Here is a 13,000-nt window from a genome sequence, read left to right as displayed (position 1 = left end):
TGGGGTGTGCTGCACGGACGTGGGAACAAAGTGCTGCTGGGGGGAGGGAGAAGCCCCAGGCCTGCTGCCAGTGGGCTCAGGAAAGCCTGTGCTGGAAGGTGAGCCATGAGGGGCTGGCTGAAAAGTAACAGGTCCAAGGAGGGGCTGCAGAACGCTGGAAGCTGGGGGCGTGTGCGCCTGGCTTGGATGCATTATGAAGTGGGGCCAGTTTAGGCAAGTGCTTGTGGAACAGGTGTGGGGACAGGGCGAAGATGGGCTTGGGGGAGGAAGCAGCGAGCCGACCACAGATGTCCCAGCATGCCATATCACGTTGCTGTGTTTATGCCTGGAAGATACACGGATACTGGTGATTCCAAGCGTCTTCACCAGGTTACCAAGTGTGCATTTTAGGATCCTAGCAGCCGTTTGGGGGGCGAACCAGAGGAGGGTGATTAAGGGCCCCGAGAAGCTTGGCAAGACCAGGGAGCTGTGCGGGAGTTGCGGGGGGGGGGGGGGGTGCTGGGTTTCTGGCTTCAGCGATCCATTCCCAACCTGTGTGTCCTCCAAATTTATTTCCCATGTCACCCTAACATGAATCTTTGGCTCACATCCAGCTAATCTCATCACTATTCAAACAGAACATGCGTTTTTCAATTCTGGGGTTTTTTTCTCCTATTGACAATACCGTCATATTCTTCCCTCCTCCCTCCTTGATCTGGGACGACCTCTCTTCTCTCCTTCTCTTTAGCTCCTTAAAACCCTCTAGACCCCTTTCATACTACCAGCTCCGGGAAAATTACTTAAACCTTCACCAATCTCGACTGTATTTGATTTTCTCTTGGCCCTTATGGTTGATATTACATACACGCTGGAGCAGGAATGTGGGTTCAAATCCTGGCTTTGTCACAACTGGCTGTGTGACCCGGAGCAGGACACTTAGCAACCCCCAATGCCTTCAAATACTCCTCTATAACTAGTCACTACTTCCCAGGATTGTTGTGAGAATTTAATGAGTTCGTTCCCATAAAACAGTATAGGATACATGATAGAAAGTCAGTGACACTTAGTTTCTGTTACGTGTGTGAGTTTTGTATTGCACTTGTATTTCTCTCTGAGCATGCAGTAGGGGCTCAGGAAATATTTGCTAATTTGATTTTTTTTTTTTTTTAGAGGGGTGGGAGGAGAGTCAGAGGGAGAGGGAGAGAGAGAATTTTAAGCAGGCTCTAGGCCCAGCACAGAGCGCGATGCGGGACTTGATCTCACAACCCTGAGATCATGACCTGAGCTGATATCAAGTCAGTCGCTTAGCTGACTGAGCCACCCAAGTGCCCCTAATTTGATTTTATTAAGATGCTGTTAGTTGAACTCGGAAGATCTATCTCTATTATAACTTCTAAACTTAGTCTTCTTCAGGAAAGACTAAGACTCAGGAAAGAATTACCAGTCTATATTTTTGCTATTTCGTGAGTAAGGAGGGAGTAAATGCCATTTTAAATACAGCATATAATTTAAATACAGTAAGTAAGAATTACTAAATACTTCTAATAGTAACGCATTTCCTCACAGCAATCTTATGAGTAGGTACCATCAGTATCCTATGTTACATATGAGCAAACTGAAGTATCAAGAAGTAAAATAACTTGTCCAAAGTAAAAGAGCTGGGACCTAGTCTTTCTGACTCTAGAGCTCACACTCAGCTGCGTCCCAATACATGTCCAGTATATGGGACCTCTTGATCCAACAGCAGGCTGAGCTGCGAACTGGAGATTCACAGATAGGTACGGAAGTGGCAGGAGTGGGGAGGGCTTTATAGGTGGGAAAAAGTGACATGATCAAGGTTGCAAAATATAAATGAGCCTGGTAGGTGTGGGAGAATCTGGTGTGACATGCCCGAGTGTATGGGGAGGAATAAATACAGATAAGTCCTCTCTTCCTCTTTGCCCTGTGCTGTGATTAATAATGCCACCACCTGTCCGGTCACCCCAGCTGAGAATCTGGGACTCCACTTAGGAACTTCTCTCTTCTTCATCTGCCAAATGAGTTGTTAAGCCCTACTGATTTTACCTCCTAAATATTTCTCGTATACATCCCTTCCCACCCATCCCTACTCTTACCCCCTAACTGAAGCCTTCTTTGCTTCTTGTATGGATTGCAAAAGCTTCATCTCTGTCTCCCTGGTTCTCGGCTGGCTTGGTTGTACAATTTTATGCAAGTTTCCAAAAGTCAAGGCCTTTAGTGGTTCCCCAGTGCCACAGAATCCAGTTCAGACACCTTCGGATGACACACAGGGCCTTCTGTGGTCTCGCCCTGGGCCCTGTTTGGTTACATAAATGACTGCTTCTGCTGGTCTGAAGGTCTTGCTCTTCATGTTGGCCCAGCGAATGTCCCCTCATCATTCTAGATCCACTCTGGACTCTTATTCCAACGGGGGCTTTAAGTCCAGTGCTCGCCCCTCCCTGTTGCCTCTTCTGCACATTGTACAGCCCAACTTTTTTTCAAAAAAAAATTTTTTTTTAAAGATTTTTTATTTATTTATTTGACAGAGATAGAGACAGGCAGCGAGAGAGGGAACACAAGCAGGGGGAGTGGGAGAGGAAGAAGCAGGCTCATAGCGGAGGAGCCTGATATGGGGCTCAATCCCAGAACGCTGGGATCACGCCCTGAGCCAAAGGCAGGTGCTTAACCGCTGTGCCACCCAGGCGCCCCTCAAAAAATTTTTTAAAGATTTTGAGAGAGAGAGAGCGCGCGTGCACACACACACAAGTGGGGGAGGGGCAGACAGAGAAGCAGACTCCCCACTGAGCAGGGAGCCCAACGTGGGGCTGGATCCCAGGACCCTGAAATCACAACCTGAGTAAAGGCAGATGCTTAGCTAACTGAGCCACCCAGGAGCCCCTCCGATTATTTTTAATGGCAATCTTTCCTATTTCGCTGAAAGTTGCTTAAGATAGTGACTATCACTGGTTTTCCAGAGCAATGCCTGGCTTGAAATTGGTACTCAATAAATGTTTATTGAATTAAAGAAATAATGGATAAACAAAGCCAAAACAATGATGAAAGGGTCAGATGTGAGAGAGTTTTAAAAGCTAGTCAGAGGAGATTGGGGATATTCTTTTTGAAAGAAGATGATGTGTGCAAATTGTTTTAGAAAATGAGTCACATAAGGGCACTCAGATTTATTCTCATTTTATACCTCGGCTCACACTGTTTTCCTTCTCTGAGTTGCTATCTCTCTGCCTCTCTCCCCATCCCGTCAAGTGTAGCTCTCTCATTAAAGAGGGTATTTTAAAGGCTCATTGGAAAACCAACAGGATTTTGTATAAAATTTTGTATAAAAAGTAAATTATTATTTGAGTCTGCCATTTTCTAAGTTAGCCTGTCCTGTCTGGGAGGGAGAAATCGCCATAAAAAGTCTTTTCTACTCATATAGTCACCATCATACTGGGTAATTGCTAGTTTGGCTACTTTGGAATAAAAAAGGGATTCAATAGGGACACCTGGCTGGCTCAGTCAGTGGAGCATGTGACTCTTGATCTCCGGGTTGTGAGTTCAAGCCCCACGTTAGGTGTGGGGATTACTTAAAATAAAATAAAATAAAATAAAATAAAACAAAATCTTTTTTAAAGGGATTTAAAAAAGGGCTTCAATAAAAGACAAGAGAATTTTAGTTAAAGTCAGAGAGGGTTATGTCATAAATCAATAATTTTCCACAGAGCAAAAGAGTGTTGGAATTGACTGAGCCCCCAAGTAAGCATGCATGTACTCTGTTATACTTTCATTCATTATATATATAAAATCCTATCACACACACACACAAGTGTGCTGATAAATATTTAACCACTGGCTCTCCACAATAAAAGGGAGAGGCACCATATTTGCTGATTTCTGTAGATTACAAAACCCCACCTATGGCCAAGGTTAAGCAACTAATGTGACATCACTGAACACAGAGCTGGGAAGAGAGGCTAAAAACGGCTCTTCCAAAGCCTATGCTTTTTTTGCAACACACAACTGTGTATACTTTTGGAAGCCTGCTATGTGCTCGACACTGTGCTGAGGTCACTGAGGACACAAGGCTCTACTCTTAAGGATATTATTAATGGCAGTAGGAAGGTGGACGGACTTACAACTGTGATACTTAAGAATTATTAAACTAGCAGGTTATGCAAGGTATTATGAAAACAAGGTATTATGGAAATTAACATACGTAGTTACAGCTAGGCATTTAGTTACATAAGTTCGCCTGAGAAATTCACAGAAGGCTTGGTGGGGTACATGGGGCATCATTTGATCTGAGACTTGGAAGAGCATTGGGAGTTGGCCAGATGAAGGGCATTCAGGCTGAGAGAACATAACAAGTTCAGAGAACTACAAATAATTCAGTATCACTGCAGCATAAAGTGTAAGTTAGGAGAACCACAAGAGAGTGAGCTGAACACACAGGGAGGAGCCTTGTTAGTGCTAAGATGTTGAAATTGTAGGCCTCGGGGAACTATACAAATCACTTGGATAACATATCTCTGTTAGAGAGATTCCCCCAGTGAGCAATGTATGGAGTGATTTGGGGGAGATTGGAATTGGAGCCCAAGAGGCTGCTGAGGTGTGGGCTGAATGAGAGCAGGGGGAAGTGGGGGGCGAGGACAACGGGGGTGTGAGTGGGGTAAGAAAACAGGAGAGTTATGAGCTGGAGTCACTCAGACTTGGCTATAGAGGGTGGAAGGCACCTTAGAAGGACTCCCAGATTTCTGGCTTAGGACTAGCAGATAAGAAAGGGGAACGTCGGAATTTATGAAAAAACAAATGGGTTTAGTTTTAGACACATTGGATTCGATGCACTTACATGATGTCCAAAAAGCAATGAAGTGTTTGCTAGAGCTCCGTGCTAGAGACTCATAAGCAGGTATGGACCAAAGCAGGTAGAATGACAAAGGGCGAGGCTGCAGAAGCAAGAAGGGAGTCAGATGCAGCAGACTTCCTTCATCGGACGGCTGCCTTTCGTGGCCCCACTGTGACAATAGTGAACCTGCCCTGAACCTGCCCAGTCATCTCCCGGCCTCTCTTCTGAGTGCTGCTTCTCTCCCTGTCTTCCGAGTGCTACTTTTAGATGCTCTATTGATCTTTCCAGGCTCAATTCAATGCCATGGACTCCATAAAGCCTCCCTCCATTCTCCCCCATTTTGCTTCTCCCCTCCCAGTGCTGTGTCCTCTATCCAGAACACAATCGGCTGCTCAGGATTATTTGCACATATTGCCAACAGTGAGCTCCCTGGAAGATGAAGAGTTCGTCTCTACGTGTCCCTGTGGCCTCCGCACTTAGGATGGTGCTACGTGCTTTTTGGATTGTGAGTGGATGTTTCATTCAATTGAGGAGGATACTGAATGTAAAATGCCTACTGCACAATTTTGCTTAATCTTGACCTCACTCTAGCTTTATAGTTCTCACCCTTCCCCCAGCTCGTAAAGGAGCCAGAAGACAGGGTGGCAGCCGAGCCTTCTTGTCTGGAACTTGAGATATCTGCTCGCCATTTGAAGAATGGAAGGCTATGTAAAGAAATATAGTTTGTCATTTCAAGGTTAGCTGATTTTTTTTAAAGCTTTATTTATTTATTTGAGAGAGAGCTTGAGTGGGGGGATGGGGATGGCGGAGGGAGAGGGAGGGGATCTCAGGCAGACTCCCTGCTGAGTGTGGAGCCCAACAAAACGCTCGATCTCACAGCCCTGAGACCGTGACCAAGAGCCCGACCCTCAGCTGACGGAGCTTCCCAGGCATGCCCCAAGGTCAGCCGATTTTCAGGTGTGTGTGTATGTCCAAATTAAGGGTGTTGCAGGAGAACAGTTTTCTCCTTTTTTTGTAGAGATATAGGAAAACATGTTTTTCTCTACTGGTGAACTTATGGTTCAAAGCTACAAATACGAAACTGGGAATAAACAGTGTTCATCTAACCAGGGGACACAAAGCACGTGCCTGCAGGGGGTTTTCAGTGAGTCCGTTTACGGGGTACGCACAAAGTCTTCCCTTACACAGGATGTGAATGGGAAAATGGAAAGCCATCCGATAATAAAAATAAGGTAGCTCACTAGGGTACCTGTGCACTAAGTGAGAAAAATCACATTTTTTTTTCCATCCTAGTGACCTTTATACTATGAAGGATACAGCTGAACCCAGACAAATGAAATAAATGAAATAATTTGAAATGACAAATGGATTTGTGAAAACAGTCCCAGTAAACTTGAGAAACCTGTGATTCAGGCCTGATGCTGAAGTACCGTGAATCTGCCTCATTAGAGGCACCGTTGATGAAGCTTCCCATGCGACCCAAGGGACTTTATCCTCCCAACACCAGCCCTACTGCCTGATACTACAGTTATGCCTCCTTTCCCTCCTGTCTTCAGGGTTTTCCTTGTTCAAGATTTCTTTAACAAGCAAGTAGCCCTGGAGGCAGGAGTTAGAGAGAGACCGGGGAGAAGAGAAAAGACACATTTAAGCCCTTTCTTGATCTCCGGTCTTCATTTTCCATTTTCCATCACTTTCCAGGAGCCCATTGCACTAGAGGAATGTGCCTAGGGGGCTGCTGAGGGGACCACAGATCAGTGGGAAGGAGGGGGGGAGGGAGCAGAGGGAGGGGACAGGCGGGTGGAGAGAAAACATGAATTTTGTCACATGCATCTCACTGGATTTGAACAAAGAGTCTATGAGTAATTGTTATTCCCTTTTAGTGATGAGAAAATCAAGGCTAAGAAAAACTGACTCAATCTTACCCATTTTCTTTTACCCTGCTATTTCCCTTGAGAATATTAATTTCAACATTTTATGTAAAGACAGGGTATAAATTATATATATTTTTACATAAAAATATATACTGTAATTATATAAAAAACATAAGTGAAAACATAAGAAAAAGAACATAAGCAAATGCTAATAAACTGTGGTTTGGGGAGGTAGCGTAAAGGTTGCCTTTTTTCTTATCCCTAGTTATCTGTGGTTTTCCATAATACACATGATTGCTTTTATATCACCACCAGCAATAACGATAGCGACAGCAACAAAAGGCACGATTGCTTTAAAAAGGAAAGCATGTTTAGTTTCTTGGGCAAGCAATGTTGCTCCGGTAAGGTAGAAGGCTTGTAAGAAACTTATGGAAACAAAGGCTGGTATTTTAGAGGCTTATTTAGTCAAATAAAACCTATAATGAAAAATTTGCCATAAACTCATGGAGTTTGTATTTGGACCCTGTTTCACAGTCCCGCACCAGAGAGAAAACAGAACTGATTAGGGAGACTCATTGCAAAAGAAAACTGGTCTTCTGTTCCATACGATATTCTGCACACCCCTGCCTTCTGTGGAAAGCAAATATTTGCACTGTGTGTATCCGTAGTACAGTCCATTGCCAGGATGTTTTAGTGCCTCCAAAATACCAAAGGATCCAATCAGTTGCTTTGAAATATACAGCCAATAACTCAGATATGTTATCCACCCAATGCTCCACACTAGAACTGATCCTAGTGACAGGCTCTTCCGGCAGGGTGTGCATAGCGCCGGAATGTGACAAATGGGATCATGTCAACTGTGTCTCCTCGATATCCGAACAACCGGTTATAACGCCAAAGATTTAGTCAATCAGATAAATCCTTTGTCTACACAGTTTCAAGCCCTTATTTTGAGTAATTTCTTTGATTCAATTTACCAAATATTTAGTCAGTTTCCTAAAATGGAATTGAATCTCTAAATAATAGGAAAAAAAGAAAAAAAAGAAAAAGCTCTGATCTGGATTTTGTGCACGGGGAATAAAAGTTAAAAACAAACAAAAATGCACGTTTGTCCCTTACATATAAATGTTCTTTTGTTTCCTTTCTAAATGGAGTTCTCTTAGGCTATCCACATTTGACTTTAATAACTTGGCTAGAAAGACCTGTCCCAGACAGAATATTTATTAAAATGTAGATTAAACTTGCCTGAGAGAAAAAAAATGCAGAGAAAATATTGAAACAAAAGACCCTTGGTTATAGGAGGTGGAGGTTTGAATCTTTTGAAGATTTGAGAAAAGAACAATTTTAGAAAAGGGCCAAATGAAAGGCATACTGATTTCGGACAAAACTGGTTCCCTCGCACGGCGCTCGCCCCCCGGTCGGGCAGGGCGCTGTGGCTGCCGGGCTCGAGCCTGGAGCCGCGCCGTCGGCAGCTGTGTGTCTGTTCCGCTCACACCTCGTCCTTCCCCTCTTGGAAACATGTCTCCGGTTCACACCTTACTTTAAGTCCTCCTGATAGAGAATCTTACTACCTCATGCCTGAATCACTACCAACAATGGGCAAAGTGGCCTTTCTGCCCCCGTCTCCTGCCCTCCAAATCTGGCTCACCCCCATATCGATTATCCCCCAAACCGTTTTGCTTGCTGCTGCTTCCTGCTCGCCACCGTCATTGTTGCCCCCACACTAAGTTAAAACTCCTTTTTCCGCCTGATGTCTGGGATCCTTCACAGCCCCCTTTCTGTCTCAAACACACACACACACACACACACACACACACACACAGATTCCTAATTAATCCAATCTTTCTTTTTCACTGCTCCCCCAAATATATCACTCATTTTAGTCAACCAAATCACTCAACACCATAAAAATCCCACTCACGGGCCCTTCCTGTCTCCTCTCCAAACCTGTAACATTCTCATCCCAGCCAGGTCCTTTCTGTGTGGAGTGTTGGCTCCTCTTGACGCTAACTGTCCAAATCAGCTCCATCCTTTCAGAGCCTTCTCAAATGCCACGTCTTCCATGGAGCCTTCTCTGATCCCTGTAGCCCCACAATTTCCTTTCTTTCTTTTTTTTTTTTAAAGATTTTATTTATTTATTTGACAGAGAGACAGCCAGCGAGAGAGGGAACACAAGCAGGAGGAGTGGGAGAGGAAGAAGCAGGCTCCCAGCAGAGGAGCCTGATGTGGGGCTCGATCCCATAACGCTGGGATCAAGCCCTGAGCCGAAGGCAGACGCTTAACGACTACACCACCCAGGCGCCCCCCACAATTTCCTTTCTTTTCTCTGAACACCCATCCCATCTGTAATCAAGACTGAACTTCATGACATATTACTTCAATGCACTTCTATTGATTTATACGCCATCCCGTGTCTGCCAGTGGGGGCATTACTGGCATTTGTAACAGGGCACTGCTTCAAAGGGCAGGACTGACTGGCACATTTCAGGACATTTGGTGCCCCTCCCTCTTGAATGCTTCTGACAGTGATGTTATTGTGACAAACCCAAATGCTCTGAATACATTTCCAAATGCCTTAATCAATAAAAAGTTCCTTAGAGAAGTTACTATAACATACACACATCTGTTCAACAAGTAATCTGTTTAAATGGTGAACGTACACAGTATTTTAAAGAATGAACCTGTATTTCTCTTACAGTTGCCAACACACTATAAAACTAGGAAGGAGGCTGTCAGGTGTCAATCACGACTCCATTTCATAAGGTGTTCACTGAACCCTCATAGCAACCCGGATGCTGCTATTTATCTTCCTTTTCTAGCTTAGGAAACTGAGGCTCAGAGAGTTCTGCTTACTCGAGGTCATACTATTTGATTAGAACCCTGGCATGCAAGCCCAGTATTGTTTGAAGCCAAATCTTTGACTTTTTCTTCTACCACCAGCCTCTGTAAAAGCAGCCTATCTGTAACAGCTTTGAAATAGGAATGTGAACATGTCACCTAATTAGCGATTTAAAGCACATTATTAATGCTGATAGGTACTAATGACTATAATTGAGAAGAAGGACATTAGACCAAACAATTTTTTTAGAATTTATAAGAAGAATATAAATTGGAGTCTAATGAACAAATTTACTCACTGACCTTCTTTGCTGCAGACATTAACCCGGGCTTGATCTCTAATTGAGATGTACATATTCTTTACTTTCTTACTGTATTTGTTAATGTTTGTCTTGGCAGATGGTCAACAGCTCTCTCTAAATTTCCCTTAATCAAGTTTTGGGTAATGGATGACCAAACATGCCTTCTATTAGGCAGCATTGCTAGATCCAAAGCAATCAGAATCTAAGAGCTGGCAATAGTTCTCAAGTCTTCCCTGTCTAGTACCGAGATATCTTTAATAGAAAATGTTCTATTAAATCAGATCTCACAGTACCATTTAAAATGATATATATACTCCTTTTAAGTTATAGATTCTTATTCATTTCATGCATATCTACAACACCCACATTTGTTAGTTGCTCATTTCAGTGTGTGCCCATATGTCCGTTTAAAATTCTTCATATCTCAGCTAATCTAGAATTTAGGAAGTAATAGCATGTATATAGTCCATATGCGTACTTCAGCAAGTATGCTCAGTTTCTATCTAGGCACACAGGAAGAACTGTATTCCCTGCAGGGGGAAAAAAGAGAGCGAAAGAGCCAGTATTGCTGATTTCAAGTTTTCTTTTCCAGCCATGAGAATAAATGTTTACTCTGTGTTTATTCTGTTCAGCAAAGAAGGAAAAGGACCTGAAAGCTAAGTTCATTAAGTAACTTAGAACGACTGTGTAAATATAGCTGGAAATGTATATGATATACACGTATTTTATTCCTATATTGTCTTACAAACCGTATCGACTGTAACAAAGTTGCACTTCATCCTCTAGTAAAACCACTATTTAGCTGTAGCCACATCCACATTTGGTGAGCTGAAAGCATCAAGGGATTCTGTTTGCTTACCAGGAGAAACACGTGAAAAAAAATGTAATCATTCTTTGTAACGAATGAATCGAGGATGATATTAGCCTTTTTACCAGAACACTTCCCGAGCAGAGTGCCTTTTCAGTTTCTGAATGCTGGGACACTTTGTAGGGAGCTAGGGGAGAGGGTGATAGACTCTTCCCACTAAAACTAGTAAGTCCAGGACTGGGAACCCCTCTCAGTCATATAACTAGGTAAGCAGCTGTAGAATGGCAGGAAAGTTTCATTTTTGCTCTGACTCATCTTTTCTCCAACTATCTTATCAAATCTTTGTCATGCCATAGAAATCTTAAATATATCCAGCTGCTCCCCAGAGAAGCCACAAATGGTGCAAGTATTTTGATAACATTTCCCAGAGAGTCACATGCATTTTTTTAAAATCCACTTTTAGTGGATTTCTAGGGTCTGTGTTTACATTTCCTTCTATGTTCCCAGCATGTACACAGATACCTGCTGGTGTGCTATCACATTTTCCCCACCTATTTTTAGATCTTCAATTGCTTTAGAGATGTATTTACTATGTAAAGCAGAAGCTCACACTGTGAAACATTTGCATGACCGTATTTTGATTTTGCCATCGGCTCAGTGGGGCAAAGGTGATCCCATCCTGCAGGAACTCTATCCCACGTTTTTTTCCCTGGACTTGGTGGCTCAGGTGTGCTTACCTGCTTCCTTGAAGATACTGTGCTGTTGAAACATCTATTAGAGGTCTTCGAATTCAAATTCTTGTTCTGATGGGTTGAGTCATTTTTCCACGTCTTAGAGTTTTCTTTAGGATCTGAAGGAATGGGATTTAAGAAGAGGATCCTAGCTATGAATCCATAGAGGACGGTGGCCAGTATCATTGGCACAACATAAAAGACACCAAAGTCCATCAGGTAAATAGGTGAGTAGTAATTCCTGGAGATCTTGTAGCCACAGGACACCACAATCGCATCTTTGTAGGTGCTAATGTTGAGATCCAGCAAGAAGAACCAGAGCATACAGTAAATGGACGTGAAGGCCCAGACAAAGATGATGATCTTTTTGGCTCTGGAAAATGTGCAGAGAAACTGGGCCTTGATGGGGTGACAGATCGCTATGTACCTCTCGATGGTAAAGGCTGTGATGGAACAGGAGGACGCGTTAATGCCCAAGTACTGCAGGTAAGTGATGCAGAGGCAGCCGGCGTAGCCGTAGACCCAGGCGCCGTAGATGCTGTCCGTTATGTTGGGGAGGCCCGCAGCCACCAGGACCATGAGGTCGGCGACTGCCAGACTCACCAGGTAGCAGTTTGTGGGGGTCCTCATGTGCTTGGTTCTCATGACCACCAGGACTACCATGATGTTGCCCACGATGCCCAAACCACAAATAATGAGCACAAGTAAGATGGTGACCACTTGGTACTCCAGGGCCACCGCCGCTCTCGGCTGCAGCTGTGTCTGGTTCAGTTCACTTACTGTCTGGTTTTCCATCTTCACTGGTTTGAAGTTTCTCCGAAACACTTCTCAAAACATCCTCTTCCCGGTGGCCTGCCTTCACCTCAGTGGTTCTCTCCCCCTGTGAAGAGTTACAGTCCAAATTCATTCACGGGGTCCCCCTCTCAGATGGAGCCAGTCCCTGGCAGGCAGCTCTCCCCCGTCTGCTTGCCCCGCCCGGGCTGGTCCAGTAACAGGCTCACGTGTGCCGGGGGAGTCCCTTGATTGCAGCTCTGGTGTAGGCTGGAGGAACGTTCCCGACCGGCTTACTGAGGGGCACCTGTTTCCCCTAACCGGAGAGCAACGCGGAAGAGAAACAGAGGAAGCTCCCTCCTTTGAAAGGAAAAACGAAATGATACCTGCTAGCTGAAAAACAAATACAAAGAAAGCTCTCGGATGCTTGGGGAAAGTGTAAAGAAGAGAAAGGGACCAGGGAGGGAAGCGGAGAGTCTCAATGATGGAGCTTGGTAGGAATTTAGCGTTCGCCTCCTTTGCTGTCGGAGGGTGGGGTCGCCGGGCTACACAATCCCCAAGTCTTTGAGCCTGCACCGCCCCCCGCCCCCTGCCCCGTGCCCTACCTTCCCCACGGAGACCCGTTTCTTCCCTTCCCTTTTCCTCTGTGGCGCCGGCTGCCTTTCTGCGGTGGATGAAGCAGTAGCAAGCGCGAGTTTCCAATCCCGCAGGAGGTCTCGTCTACTTTGTGGACCGGAGACCGCTTAGCCGCGCTCGGTCTTCAGGACCGCAGCTCCTCTGAACGCTCGCGGCCCTTCCAAGTGCTGGGGGGCCGCACAGCCGCAGCGGCGGGAGCGGCGGGCCAGGCTGTCAAATCAGAGAGC

General features: G+C 44.7%; 1 protein-coding gene across 1 annotated transcript in view; it reads right to left on the bottom strand.

Moving 5' to 3' along the window:
* The window catches only part of TRHR (thyrotropin releasing hormone receptor), a 44,595-nt gene extending 31,595 nt beyond the window's left edge, over positions 1-13,000 (bottom strand). The window contains exons 1-2 of the mRNA XM_026495563.4: positions 12,743-13,000; positions 11,373-12,246 (exon numbers count right to left, since the gene is read on the bottom strand). Of these exons, the coding sequence (XP_026351348.1) occupies positions 11,373-12,161 (789 nt within the window). The 5' untranslated portion in view covers positions 12,162-12,246; positions 12,743-13,000. The remainder of the gene's footprint in view (positions 1-11,372; positions 12,247-12,742) is intronic.

This window comes from Ursus arctos, unplaced genomic scaffold, assembly GCF_023065955.2.
Source record: "Ursus arctos isolate Adak ecotype North America unplaced genomic scaffold, UrsArc2.0 scaffold_6, whole genome shotgun sequence".
NCBI lineage: Eukaryota > Metazoa > Chordata > Mammalia > Carnivora > Ursidae > Ursus > Ursus arctos.
The sequence above is the reverse complement of the archived record's forward strand: the minus strand, read 5'-3'. Positions and strand labels throughout refer to the sequence as shown.